Here is a 14,743-nt window from a genome sequence, read left to right on the forward strand (position 1 = left end):
TGGGGCAGGCGACCATTATCCCAAAGGGGGTTTCCTGAGTGAGCACGTCCCACCATCCCATTCTACGCAGCGCCTGCCTCCAGATGTAAAACACCACCTGTGTGGCAGAGGGAAGACTCCGCCGAAGCGCCACCAAGTACAGCAGCGTACGGACCGAAGCCGAGCCCATGAGAGATCGCTCAACCGCATATGCAGGGTCACCCCTGTCCCCATACCACCAGTCGTTCAAGACCAGCAGATGTGCAGCCTGGTAATAAGAGAATACGTCAGAAGTGGCCAATCCTCCGGTGTATGTAGAACGGAAGCAGGTCCGCAGCGCCACACGTGCAATCACCCCATCCCACAGGAACCCACTCAGCGCCGAGTTGACTTGCTGAAACCATCGTGGCAGAATGCGATATGGATGATTTTGTAACTGATACACGATGCAAGGGAGTGCTACCATCTTAAAGATGGCCGATCTGCCATATATAGTCAATGGCATATGAGACCATACCTTTATATTTTCGCGCGTACGATCCCACACAGGGGTACGGTTGCGCTCCCTAGAAACCGAAGCCACCTCCGACAGGTACACCCCCAAATACCGCACCCCGCCCGACGCCACCTGAAGGCTCAACGCCCAATCCCCCACCTGCCCCCGCTCACTGAGTACCCACAGCGTTGGCTTAGCTGGGTTCATATAGAGGCCGAAGGTTTCACCGAATATTTGCAGAATGCGCAACAGCCGCAGCCCCGAGCCATCTAGATCCGTAAGAAAAAACAAGACGTCATCGGCGTATAGCGCTATTTTGTCAACCAGGCCCACAGACCACCGGAAGCCTTTGAGTTGGGCATCAATGCGCACCCATGCCGCGAGGGGCTCCATGGCGAGCGCAAACAGGTAGGGGGACAGGGGACAACCCTGACGCGTCCCCGCCGAACCGAAAAGGATTGAGAGATCGCTCCCGCAACCCGTACAGAGGCCATAAGATCAGTATAGAGCAACCGTACATAGGCCAAGAAGCGCGGGCCCAGATTAAGGCAGCACAATAGGGCAAACAGATATGTCCAGCTCACGTAGTCAAAAGCGCGGTCCATATCCGCCAGAAATAGCGCAGCCTGCTCCCCCAGGCTCCTCCAAGCAGAGATCGCAACGTGGGCATGCCGAATATTGTGGCGAGTAGCCCTCTGAGGCATGAAGCCTGCCTGATCCGGATGAACCAGATCCGCAATGTGAGGTTCAAGCCTATTGGCCAGAACCTTGGCTAGAACCTTAGCCTCCGTATTGAGCAGCGATAACGGGCGATAGGACGCATGACTCTCCGGGGGCCTGCCCGGCTTCAAAAACACCACTACCTCCGCATGTCGCCAATCCGGTGGGAGCACCCCTCCCTCGTGCGCCTCTTCCATCACCGGACGGAGTCTTGGCCCCAAATGCACATAAAACCGCATTCACAGGGGAAGTAATTTGACCCCGGCGCCTTACCGGGGTTCAGCTCGCCCAGGGCCTTTCCAATTTCATTGTCATAAGCATCAATATTTTAAGCCTCATACAGAAAATATGTTCTAGAACCATCCAGCCCAAATCCATGTTCCTGAGTCTTGATGTATCTCAGTAGCTATTTTGTGTAGTTTGGAGATGTAACCATATACAGATGGTGAATTGTCCGGTGTGAAGACACAACAGCTGGATCCAATGATACAGCATGCTCCAGTCTATATTGTTCCCATGTGCTCTCTGACTGGTCGACTACAGATTGCACATTTTCCCCTACTACCAGCATAGTGATTGAACAATTGCAAATCTTGATGGTAGGTGGGGAGCTAAAAACACAGGTGGTAGAAGGAAGGTTATGTAACGTGTACCAGACCAGCCTGGAGGTACGAAGTAGTATGCCTTAGTTCCACAAACAAAATAATTGTGATGTGATGCAGGGAAGCTGCTTTGGCCTCTCATAGACATCTGCAGCACTGCAGTACAGTTGCTGTGGCACACAGGCACATCGCCTGTACTTTGTACAGAAAGGGGGCCAGTGGTCATGGCAACAGAGATAACAAGGGGTCCATTTCCTTTAGTGGACCTAGATTTTGGATACACATAGTTTGTTGCTGCACTTCCTTTACTATATTCTTCCATTTGTAAAGCAGTCCCTTTTGCTTATTGGTCCCCATCTTCGTTGGGGTATCAGACTTTGTTCATTAGAGGCATATAAAAGTTTGAACCAAGCGGGACATGAGCCATTGGGAGAGAAAAGCAGCGGTGACAACAGGATTCCTTTTATGTACTGATGAGGAGCAATCTTGCCACAAACCCAGCAGTTAGTAGCATTGCTTAGCTGGTGTGTCTGATGCAAATTTGAAGAAATGAATTGATTCTCAGATTTTGCCGGTATCCCTGTTCATGTTGCGGCAAATCAAAATGATGGTGCTCTTTTGCAGCAAGTGGTGTAACAGTAATGTTAGGTAAGGAGGCTCCAGGCATTAATTCCTCCACTACCCACATTACAGTAGCAATGATGGCAACAGTCAAAATCAGACCAAAAATGCAGATTGTACAGCCTTTGCACATTGTTGAAGCGATCTCCTTCTTCTTAGGCGTGCTCATTTTCATCGGCAAACAGCAAAATAGATGATACCCTAAGATCCTGGGCAGGCGTTGGTTTCTTCACTAACGTTGAGATGAGTAGGCACTAATAGGCTACCCCCCTCTGTAGTCAGTCTTTAACCACCCAGGACAGTGGCTCAAACAGTCTCTTACTGTGATTAAATGTCTTTCTTCCTGGAGCAAAGCAGATATCTAGATGTACCAGGGGTCGTGTGGTCCGGGAAGACTTCCTCAGATTCTTCAGGTGACGCAGCTCGCCTTTTCTCTGTAATTCGAATGTCGTGGTGATCTGTCAACACAGCTGGGCTCATGAGGGCATGCGGCATAGAAGCGCCAGGCCGCAGATCGTGGCCTTCACCCTGCGACCTGTCTGGAAGAACTTCCTGTACCTGCTTATAAATAGAAGACAAGCTGTCAGTTAACTTGGACAAATAGTCACTCATCAACACATGGGGTACATCATGTATAGGGGGAGGCTCAGGGAGCCCCCAAATATTCATGGGCCTCCCAAAGACTATTTCATGCGGTGTAAGGCCAGACCATGTATGTGATATCAATCTGATGGAAAGCAGAGCTAGGGACAGTGCATCAGGCCATTTCAAAGACGTGGAAGCCTGTATTTTAGCCAATTTCAATTTCAGGGTGGAGTTGTAACGTCCCACCAGTCCTGCTGATAGAGGGTGAAAAGCGGCATGACATTTCTGCTTAATTCCAACACTTTCATGTCATATTCTACAACTTGCCCAATGAAATGAGGTCCATTGTCCATTTGCAGAACCTCAAAAGGTGCAGTTGGTGTCGCAAACCCTCCTCTTGGAGTTTGCGTTCACTTTCCGGAATTATACTGGAGACAGACCAGACAAGACTGGATTATCTTTTTAGCAGTGCCAGCAATATCAGGATGATCCCAAACTTGCATAAGTAGTTTTGCTATTGAGGATGCACCAACATGTGCCGCCCCATGTGCCATGTGAATCAAGGGATATAAGTAGGCTGTGGGTAACTTCCATCTGGTCATATCTTTATCCCTCCAACAGCCCTCATCATCCAGTGTTCCCTCCTTAGACCATTGATCTAGTTCATCAGCAGAGGCAGATTGTTGCATGTCCAGCACTTCCTGCCTGGAATCATGCCAACGTTCGGCTTGTGACTTCACCACATACATGGAGGTGGTACTTTGCTGCATTGCGGTCTCACGGCCTGTGTGATCCGCAAATGCATTTACCTGCTCCTATTTTATCAGCCACTGTCTTGTGTGCACTACATATAACAATTTCCACTTTCTTAGGATAGGTTAGGGCAATAAGAAGATTATGCACTCATTCTCCATGCACTATCTGTGTCCCATGTGAGGTGAGGAAACCACTTTCTTTCCAAAGCGACCAAAATTATGTGCCACCCCGAATGCATACTGGCTGTCGGTAAAAATATTGACAAGTAAGTCTGTACTAAGTGTGAGAAGTTGGCCTAGCATATGCTGTACACTATTCTAGTGGGCACCTTGCACAAATCCAAATGATCCTTATGGATGGTAGGTTAAAGACAACCTTCATAGAAAGTTATCCTAGTGGTAGCTGTGGAGAGCAGCCTTCAGGCTAAGTCTTGAAGGAATGTATAGCAGCTTGTTTTAGTAGTCTATAATCTCATGAATTAAAAAATTAAAAGAGAACCACACCAGGTATATATATAAAATATATGTATTTATAGTAAACACATCCCTCTAGTCTCTTTAGGAGGCTAGACGCAAAAGTTCATTCAGTAAACTTAATTAGAACACAGTAAATTAGTACAATATACATTTAGCCCTAGAGGCGTACCAAACCATATATTAAGAAAGTGGTATAAGAACCACGACTGCCATAGAGACAAGGCCTAGAGCCTTTAGAACCGCTGGGCCACCAGGAACCACCCAAGGTAGTGACACAGGGTAGCCACGGGGGACGCGTGCAGTGTCTAAACACAGCCGCGATTCACCATTAACTTCTATGGGGAAAGTCGCTGTTGGAATTTTAAAGATAAAGGACACTTAGAAGAGGACTTGGAGCATACCCCTTTAGAACTAGGCAGTTCTAGAGTCAATACCCACAAGAGCACCTCAGTACTCTAGTTACCTCACCCAGGGAAGCCAGGTGCATGGGTGTCTTTTGGTGTCGGGTTTCGTCGTCGTTTTCAAAGGCGGTCTGCTGCACAGTGCTGCTGACATCCAAGTGGAAAGTGTCCGGAGGGATCCAAGCCTGGATCAAGGATGAGAAGAACCTGAAAGCAGAGGGGACAGAGTATGGGTCACTTGCCAGTGACCAGGAAGACGATAGGTAGATGCCCACCGATGTCGGGTGATTTCAGGTGAAGAAGATGAAGCTTGACTCTTCAATCACGAGGAACAGGAGGCGTCGACGACGACCAGGTGCTGGATTCGAGCTGTCCCACGAAGGATGTCGAGTGCTGCGGTGTCGATTTCCGGATTGGACCCAACAAGCCTTGGCAACAGCAACCCATACAGAAAGCAGAGATTGACTTCAGTGCAGACCAGCAAGGTCTGAGGGACTCACCACGCAGCAGGGAGTCAGGGCACGTCTGGAGCAACCAGGGAAGCCCAAGGAAAAAAGAGTTACCTTCGTGGGGACCCACGAGTTGACAGACCAGGGATCGCAAAAGGGGCCTCGAGCAGAAATGCTAGAAGCTAGCTCACCGAACACTCGTGGAGTGTAGGCCCACAATCTTCAGTGCAGATGGTGCTCGGGGCTTGGACTACAAGTAGCCCAATGCACAACATCGGGAAAGCTCAGGAAGTCTATGCACTAGCAAATGTGCACGGTGTCCAGGAGTTCCGGTTCCACATCACTCGGGAGGACTTTGCTGGGATCTTGTGTTGGTCTCTGAGAAGTCTGGAAGTCTGTGTCCTGAGTCGCAAATACTTCGGAGTCCGGCGGGAGCTTCGGAAATGTAGATCAGCAAGATGCTTCTTTTGTGCCTCTTTGAACAGGGAGTCACTCCTTGACCCCAAGGGAGATTCTTCAGTCCTCTTGTCGTTAGTAGTGTGTCGAAGTTCCAGGATTCAGCTTCAGAATTTCGTCCAGGTATAATCTAAACTCCTGGATGCAGGTGCGCTCATCCCCTGCTCTGACACGCAACTGGACAAAGGTAAAGGGGTGTAACCACCCCTCTTCCCAGACCCTCTCATAGGTGGGTCCCTAGAGTATGTCCAACCCCCTTTCTTAGTATAAGTAGGGGATCCCTGGCAACAGGACTTTAAATTATACCTGGACGAAACTCTGAAGCTGAATGCTGGAACTTCGACACACTACTAACGACTAGAGGAATGACGAATCTCTTGCTGGGCTTTATGCGACTAGCTATTTCTGGTAACATATTAGCAACAAATTTGTCAACAAACAAATGCTTACCCGTATCAACGGCCAATGACTGACCACTAAAATCATGGAATGTTTCCTCAACCCTTGAAAAGAAGTCAGAAACTAACTCATCCTTTTTCTGCTTACAGGACGCTAACATAGTCCAATCTATTTTCTTAGTGGGTATGAGAGTCTTTAACTTGGTCACAATAGCTTTACGAAGATCTAATATCTACTTCTGAGGTTTCTGCGCAGGCTCCCTTTCCGCATTAATTTGTTCTAAATGTACCCAAGTATCACCATATGCTACATTGTCATCTATTTTACGTATTGTTCTCCACATTGATATATTGATATAAATTTTATTGTTTCAATTAAATAAAATTGTTACAATAGAGAACCAGCGGAGAAGTTCCAGCGCTTAATTAATTCAGTTATGGTCGGTATCTATTCAACAAATAATAAATACCACATGAATAAAATAGATTTAAAATGTTACATTTGACGCTAAAATAAGTAAAACAGTGCAAATATTGTCAATGCCTTGAATTAGTTAGAATCCCTGATTAGGCAATGATTTAGAGTTTTTTCATTGAAGTGCAACTTTTGCTCATTTTTGTGGGACCTAGAAAAGTTTCCATTGTGCGGGTACTTGTTCGGTGCTTTAGCAGCGAGTAATTCAATTAAAGTGCAATGTGCGAGGCATTAGCTAAAAGTTCTTTCACCTTGTGTGCAAATTTCGCAAATCTTGCCAGTTCCGTTGGAATGTCCAAGCTAAAGAGTAGTTCCATCGCATCTTGGCATGTATGTGTTCCATATTTTAGAAAGAATGGTTTTAATAAAGTGCAGCGTGCCTCTGCTAAACAGTGGCATAAGCAAACCAAGTGAGCAATGGTTTCCTCATACTGTTGACACAGTCGGCAACTACTGACCACCTCTAATGATTTCCAGCGCATGTTAATGTCTTTTATCGGCAGCACCATAAGTCTCACTGCTAAGATTCGCTTTAAGATTGACTTATTTGAGGCGGCGTCAATGTAAGGCTGCTTTTGGCGGTCCTCATAGGAGGTGGCAAGAATCCTAATGTTACTACTGGAGAGCCTCAGTTCCTTCATATCCTCTTCCTTAGAGAGTAATCCAACTTGTTTCTTAAAATCGATTTTAGGATACCAGGCTGATGGATAAAATTCTGCCAGTTGGACATGTCAAGATGCAATTCAGTTCAGGCGGTGTGCAGGCTGTTGGACCACAAGTTATTTTCTTCCTCAAAAATAGTTTTTAAGACTGCTTTCATTGAGTGCTTTCATTGAGTGCGGGGGAGCCGCACATACCCCTCGATAGAACCGCACAATCGAGGCCCAATGCTCCTAGCTCTGTTTGTTTAGCCCGAATTCCAATCGGAGCAGGGCATTCCGAGCATATGTTGGTATTTGAAAGATTTGCTTAAACGCTCAACAGTTGGCTTGTTCCAAGATGTTACTATAAGCCGCTGGGAATGCTAGTTGACCATATGTAAGAGAGGGTAACAACTTAGCGTTTATGACCTTTCTGATAGATTTGGTGGATGGGCCACTTAATTTAAAATTCAGCATGCATAGGTCATACGACACCGCCTTAACTTTTGTTTACATAGATGCGATGTGTGCCGTGGGTTTCGCATTGCTCGTGAGCCAGCCCCCCAGGTAGTTGTATTTGGTCTTGTTATAATATTTAAGATGCCTAGTCTCCAGTGTTGTCTAAGTTTATTGGCATACTTCTCAAATATTACCACCTTCGTCTTTCCTGCATTTGCCCATAGGTCGTTGTTGTTGTTGTACTTGTTTAGAGCTTCCAATAGTCGTTGCATGCCTGTTTTGGTGTGATCCAATAACACCAAATCGTCAGCATACTGCATTAAGAATAGTCTAGTCGAGCCAATTTTAGTAGACAGAAGGTTAGCCTTGGATAATGCATTGCCAAGGTCTGCCATATATGAGTTAAAAAGGAGGGGCGCCAATATGTAGCCTTGTTTCAGCCCTCGATCTGTTGGGATCTTTTTAGTGGCTGCATTTGTCGTAAGTTTCACCTGTACCCATGTTCCAGTGTAAAGGCTGATTATTGCTTTTAGCAGTATCGGAGGTACCCCCCCAATTTTGCAATTTCCTCCGCAGTATGTGTGAGACAACGGGCAGTCCCCCAAGGGAGTCGAGCAAATGGTTACTTACCACGCTTCGAGGTGAACGGCTTTGTGACACCCCCAGCACACGGCCACAGCAGACGATCTGATTAATGTACGACCCAGATGGCATGAAGTGCGGAACGTAGCACACGCCCCCATGGTGACCCTTGATGCGGCGCAATTGCGTAAGTGGCGCTTCACATGGCATGAAGGGCGGACACTGTGGTGATGGACGGAGCATCTGAACCAATCAAACACTCACACCCAGTCAAAAGATCTGGGTTTGATCCATCACCGTTCTTTAGCCCACTCTGCCACCCCAGTTCAGACATGGCTATATGCAAATCAGTCTGACCCTGTGCCTCATGGGAACAGTCCAGCCCAAACTGCCAAGCCATGCTTTCCCTGGACCGGAAACAAGCTTCCGAGGACCGGTTTCTGGCATTCCAGCCGTCTTCAGCCTGGCTTGGTTGAATCCAGTGGCAAAGTGAGCAAGGGACTCACGTCTGAGCATACCCTGCCACACGTATGGCGGCCAAAGCGGTACAAAAGGGGGTGGTGATGGACGGAGCATCTGAACCAATCAAACACTCATACCCAGTCAAAAGATCCGGGTTTGATCCATCACCGTTCTTTAGCCCACTCTGCCACCCCAGTTCAGACATGGCTATATGCAAATCAGTCTGACCCTGTGCCTCTGGATTCAAGCAAGCCGGGCTGAAGACGGCTGGAATGCCAGAAACCGGTCCTCGGAAGCTTGTTTCCGGTCCAGGGAAGACATGGCTTGGCAGTTAGGGCTGGACTGTTCCCATGAGGCACAGGGTCAGACTGATTTGCATATAGCCATGTCTGAACTGGGGTGGCAGAGTGGGCTAAAGAACGGTGATGGATTAAACCCAGATCTTTTGACTGGGTGTGAGTGTTTGATTGATTTAGATGCTCCGTCCATCACCTCCCCCTTTTGTACCGTCTTCAGACTACAGCACTTCAAACGTAATAATGCCTTTTATTTGCACCAGTTAATAGTTCTATTTTCATGTGATGTGCTTTAAAATTGAAAACAGTTGTTATACCTTTTCCAAATCCAACTGCCTAGGAATCATCTGCGCTCTTCATTTAAAAATAAATATGTGGTTATTTTTTTTTTATTTCAAATGTTTATACAAGCACATGGCCATCATTTTTAAGCTGAGGCATGGTATCTTGTTTCTCTCTTTATTTTTGTGGCATACGCTTGCAATATAAATATATAAATATATATGTGTCCATTGCACTAACGTGTCAAGACTCGACATTTTGGTTTCTCAATGTTTGTTTATACTATACTTTGCATATGAATAATTAAAGACAGTTTCAATTCAACTGCGTTATAGTCATTTAACAGAAGAAACTAAATGAGCATACTATAATAGATTTTTCTCTTTTTCAGATGACAGTCATGCCTAATTCGGAAGATCTTGTGGACAGTCATCACAAGGAAACTGTGTTCAACAGTTTGAACGATCAGAGGTTGCAAGGAGTATTCTGTGACGTCACCATCGTTGTAGAAGATGTCAAATTCAAGGCCCACCGAAATGTGCTGGCAGCTTCAAGTCCTTACTTCCGGCAACATTTTCTGAGCCCAAGTCTACACGTTGCTAGCCACATCATGGAGTTGAATGACCTCAAGGCTGATGTGTTTACTGAAATACTTAACTTTATCTATAGCTCCAAGGTGATGGTGAAGAGAAAAGAGACGTTACATGATCTTGCCACTGCAGGGAAAATGCTGGGTATCTCATTTCTGGAAAACCTTCAGCATGACAATCAGAGTAACAAATCCAAGTCATCATCAGTGCATAGCTCAGAACCAATAGTAGCCCCGACTCCATTTGCACTTTATAGCTGTTCAATCAGCAACAAACGGGGAGATGATGACGCCGCCCCTAGTGGACCAAGAATAACAAATGCATTTTCAATTGTAGAGACGGAGAACAGTGATGGGGTGTTTTCCCCTCTAGATCTTAAGGCAAATGTCAAACGGACCCCAGAAGGCATGAAAGTAACAGATGTTGTTCTCAGTGGAAACCATGTAAGTAGAGGGACAGAATCACTCCACGCATTAGCTGAACATTCCTATGCTGTTTCTTCCAGCGGTAAGCTTCCTCGAAAAGATTTGTCCCTTGAACATGGAAAACCACCCGTCTCTAAAGACGGCAAAGAAAACCAACCCCTTACAACACCACCCACGATCCAAGCCACAAATGTAGCATGCAATATCCCAAAGAAGGCTCTCCTAAAGAAGTACAATGCTTTGATTGAAAATAAGATGCAAACTCCACAGCCTGACATAGAAATGAACAGTGACCACCCAATCACTTCCATTTTGAATTCCCACCAGGGAGTGGAATTCCAGTTTTTTATTGAAAATGAAAACAATACTTCTGAGACATTACCTGATAACTTACCGGTCACTGAATCATTGGATAGTCCTGCTGTACTTGGCGACCACCTTCAGGTTCCCAAAAAGCATCACCCACCTTTCAAGTGTAAGAACTGCGGCAAACTTTTCACACATCACAAACGCCTGGGGAGACACGAGCAAATCTGCTTCAGACCAGCACCCTTGCTTGTCAAGACCGAAGACACACAGGTGACCATAGACAATGGCATAACCAATAACATATCTGGGACTTTGTACACAGATCAGCTACCTTGCAATTTCCCCATTGACTGTGATACCCTGCCAGACCAAGACCATTTTGTGAAAATTGTGAACGAGCAGATATTTTACATTTGTAATGTTTGCCAACGCAGCTACCGGACCATGTCAAGCCTACGCAGGCATACAAACGTCCATTCATGGAGGAAAACCTACCCATGCCATTATTGTAACAAAGTGTTTGCATTAGCAGAGTACCGCACAAAGCACGAGATCTGGCACACTGGGGACAGGCGGTATCAGTGCATTTTCTGTCTAGAGACTTTTATGACCTACTGTATTCTCAAAAACCACCAGAAGTCTTTCCACGGAATTGATCCACGTCTTGGGATAAGTCGTAAAACGGCCAATGGGGGTTTAAAATCCAGTGTCTACCCTTATAAGCTATACAGACTTTTGCCTATGAAGGGCAGGAGCACCTCAGGCAGAGCTGACAATAGTGGGTCGCTGGAAAAAGTAAACACTCAAAGCTGTGACACTATTGCGAATGCATGCCTTGCTCTGAACTCTGAGCTGCCTGCACATTTTCAGGAAATTAGAGACAATTTAAGCAGCACAGTCTCATTTATTGATGCCTGTAAAAACAGGGAAACAACAGCCCTAAGTACTGTTAGTGCTGTACTTAGGGAACTGCAATCTGACATACAACAGGCTCCAGTCCCTGAAAAGTCAGCCTCGCCTATTAAAAAGGAGTTTATTTCCAGTATTCAACAGTTGGATGCCCCAGGTAGCCAAAGTCAAAATGTGTCTGCGCCTATCAGCCCCACTTTTGCTGTCCCATCTGTCATCATGCACAGCAGTAGAGTCTCCTCCGTTATCGTGCACGGTAATAACGTTGCATCACTTGAAACCAGAGGAAATCAAATATCCAGCAATGAGCTAAGCCAAGCTATAAAAGAAGAAAGAAATGAGGACTCGGATAACATTGGTGACAGCAACATCAATGCAAACTCTATGAAGGAATACAAATCTGTAACATGCAGCATACCTGAGCACCCAGTGGAAGGGGGTGACATTGCTGACTCAAAAGCTGCATCAAAAGGGACCACAAACATTGTGCAGGGAGAGAGCAAAACTGTAACATACATTGCCAAACCAGCATTACCTGGAACCTCTATCAGCAGTGGGGTTGAGCCTCTTTGTCAAATAACGGTGAGGATTGGAAGTGAAGCCATGGTGCGAAGGCACATCCCAGAATCTAATCTTTTCTACAAAAAAGGTAGATCAAAATATTTGGAATATGAACATTGGAAAGATGAGCCGGAGTACAAAGCAGCAAACAGAGAAAGAAGCTCAGGCAGACTGCGCAGATTATCAGAGAGTAAGATACTGAACGAGTTGTGCGATGACACAAGCGACCAGGACTCCAACGACAAGTCCTGGCGCCCATACTACAACTACAAACGCAAGAAGAGATCCAAACAATTGAAAGAATTACGAAAAGTAAAAAAAAGAACAGAAAGTATGAAGAGAGTTCCCGAATGCCACAGTGAAAATGAATTTGACTCCGCGAGTGCCCTGGGACACATTCCCACTGAGAGTACAAGGAACGAAGACCTTGAGAAGCCGCTATATGCCCAAGCAACAGTTTGTGATGGGTATGTACATGTGAAAGAAAGTGATACTTCTGCCACAGAGGATAAAAGTAAGGAAGACATGAAAGGTGACATGGTTCACACTCAAAGAAAAGGTTGCGATAGAGATGAATCTGTGGAAGAAGATGCTTCTTCTCTCATCGAGGACGCAAGTAAGGAAGACATTAAGGGGGAGGTGAATGACACACACAACACTGATTGTGAAGAGGATGTATCTGTGGAGGAAAATTCAACTACTCCCACTGATGTAGAAAGGAACGTCGAAATCAAGGTGGAAAGGCTTGACAATCAAAGTTCAGATTGTAATAGGTATATGTCTGTTGAAGAAAATGTATCCATTGCCAATAAGGATGCAGCTAAAGAAGACCTGAAGGGGGAGAAATTGGATACTCAAAGTATGGATTATGATGAGGATATACTGGAATGGGAAAATGTTGCCAGTCCAATTGAGCAAGCAAGTAAAGAACAAATGATGGTGGAGATGAATGGAACTCAAAGTGCAGTTAGTGATATGCAAGTTTCTGTGAAGGAAGAAGCAACAAGTGCCGAAAAATGTCACCCTGTTCCTATTTCTTTTTCTTGTGAGCTCTGTCAGATGCTGTTCCACAACCCATCAGCGTTAAAAGTGCACATGAGATGCCACACTGGTGAAAGGCCCTATTGCTGCAAAACGTGTGACAAGTGCTTCTCCTTCCTTGGACATCTCAAGAAACATGAGCAGATTCATTTGCAAGTTAAGAAGTACATCTGTCAGCACTGTGGCAAAGCATTTGCTCGCAATGAAACACTTGTAAAGCACGAAAGAACCCACTCCGGGGAGAAAGTGTACGAATGTCAGTTCTGCCCTCGTAGCTTTCTGCACTTGAGCACCAAAAAGGACCATGAGCAAAAGCATGAACTGGAAAATGGGGTTAAGGGGTTTGTGTGCCTCCAGTGCTCCAAGGTGTGCAAGACACCCGATGCTCTGAGTAAGCACCAGAATAAGCACTTTCTTAAAAACCTGCAATACCAGGACAGTGAAGATGGGCCGATGGCGCACTTAAAAAAGAGACCAAAATATTTCACAGATCAGCCTCTCAGAGAAACGCACGAGTCAAACACTATGGATAATTGTGAAAACTTTACTTCCAGTGACAGCACTACTGACTCCGCTATTCTCAGTGAGGAAAGCGAGGAAGATCTGACCTCTGAAAAGGGGGAAGATGGCAGCAATACTCAAAAAATGAATCTCAAAAATAAAGGTGGCGGTTTCTACCCAAAAGGAGTCTTTTCTGAGGATTGCTTTAAACAGAAGCCAGAACAAAAAAGTTGGGAGAGCTGGAAGTTCTGCCAGCGTGATTTAAGAGAAAGTGGAGCCTTGAACTGTCAAGCTGCAAATACCATCAATAAGAATAATCTTTTTGAAAAAAGTTCACTTGGTTACCACTAGTACTGTGCTCACCTTACCACCAGGACTTTAAGCAAAAATCTGTTTCAAACCCGCTAAATCATGTAAACCGAATATTTTCTTAAAGTACATTAATATTAATGGTTTTCAGCCCAGTCAAATCCATACAAGATATTTAAGGTGTTAACAGGTATATAGGCTTAACAGCTATAGCATTAAATAGCAAATTCACAACCAAATTGCTTACTGCAATCTTACCATTAACCAACTGCTCTTTAATGAAGTAGAAAGGACCATATGGAATCAACAAAGTTTCCTGATAAGCCATAGACACTAAAAGGCTTAGCGGCCTAGGGCACAGCTAACTTCAATCTGTTCAGCAACTGATTTCTCCAGCCCTTCTGGCCTTTTACATATACTCGGATATTGGGTAATAAATAAATGTCCTTGGCCTTCGCATAGTCCCCTTCTGCAGGCAGGACTCCACCACTATGAAAAAGCATGCAGTACCTTATGACTAAAGGGCTACTTTTTTACAGTCCATTCAACACTCTTTCACCCTTCCTTCGTGCCCGTTTATTGATCTCACCATGCGGTACCTCTTCTGTTCCTGTTCTAGGTGTGTCCCAACATTCCTTTTGATACATATTGCTGAGAAAGTCAAACGGGTTTATGTTGCCAAAGCTGGAGAACAAGCTTTAGAAGCAAGTAATTTATTCTTATCCAACATTGGATCGTTTATAGATTTTAGTGCTCTTTGAATAGTTTAAGAGGCAGGGATTTTCTGAGATTCAAGCAAAGACGTATATCTTCCTATGAACAGGTTCTTCAAGATAGTCTGACCTACTTGTGTGTTCAACTGTGCCCCTGAATCCAGGAAGTAAAAATTACAGAAGGTTTATGATAACCTCTATGTGACCAGCTTGTGTATCTCCATTACCAGTGTGTTAGCTCTGAACGTG

General features: G+C 45.4%; 1 protein-coding gene across 5 annotated transcripts in view; it reads left to right on the forward strand.

Annotated features, from left to right (window-relative positions):
* ZBTB38 (zinc finger and BTB domain containing 38) overlaps positions 1-14,020 on the forward strand; it is a 253,950-nt gene extending 239,930 nt beyond the window's left edge. For all 5 annotated transcript variants that reach the window (XM_086943695.1, XM_086943694.1, XM_086943697.1 and 2 more), the window contains one exon: positions 9,528-14,020. In XM_086943695.1, coding sequence (XP_086799821.1) covers positions 9,528-13,823 — 4,296 coding nt within the window. In that variant the 3' untranslated portion in view covers positions 13,824-14,020. The remainder of the gene's footprint in view (positions 1-9,527) is intronic.
* Positions 14,021-14,743: the final 723 nt, after the last annotated feature.

Source organism: Lissotriton vulgaris, chromosome 11, assembly GCF_964263255.1.
Source record: "Lissotriton vulgaris chromosome 11, aLisVul1.2, whole genome shotgun sequence".
Classification (NCBI taxonomy): domain Eukaryota; kingdom Metazoa; phylum Chordata; class Amphibia; order Caudata; family Salamandridae; genus Lissotriton; species Lissotriton vulgaris.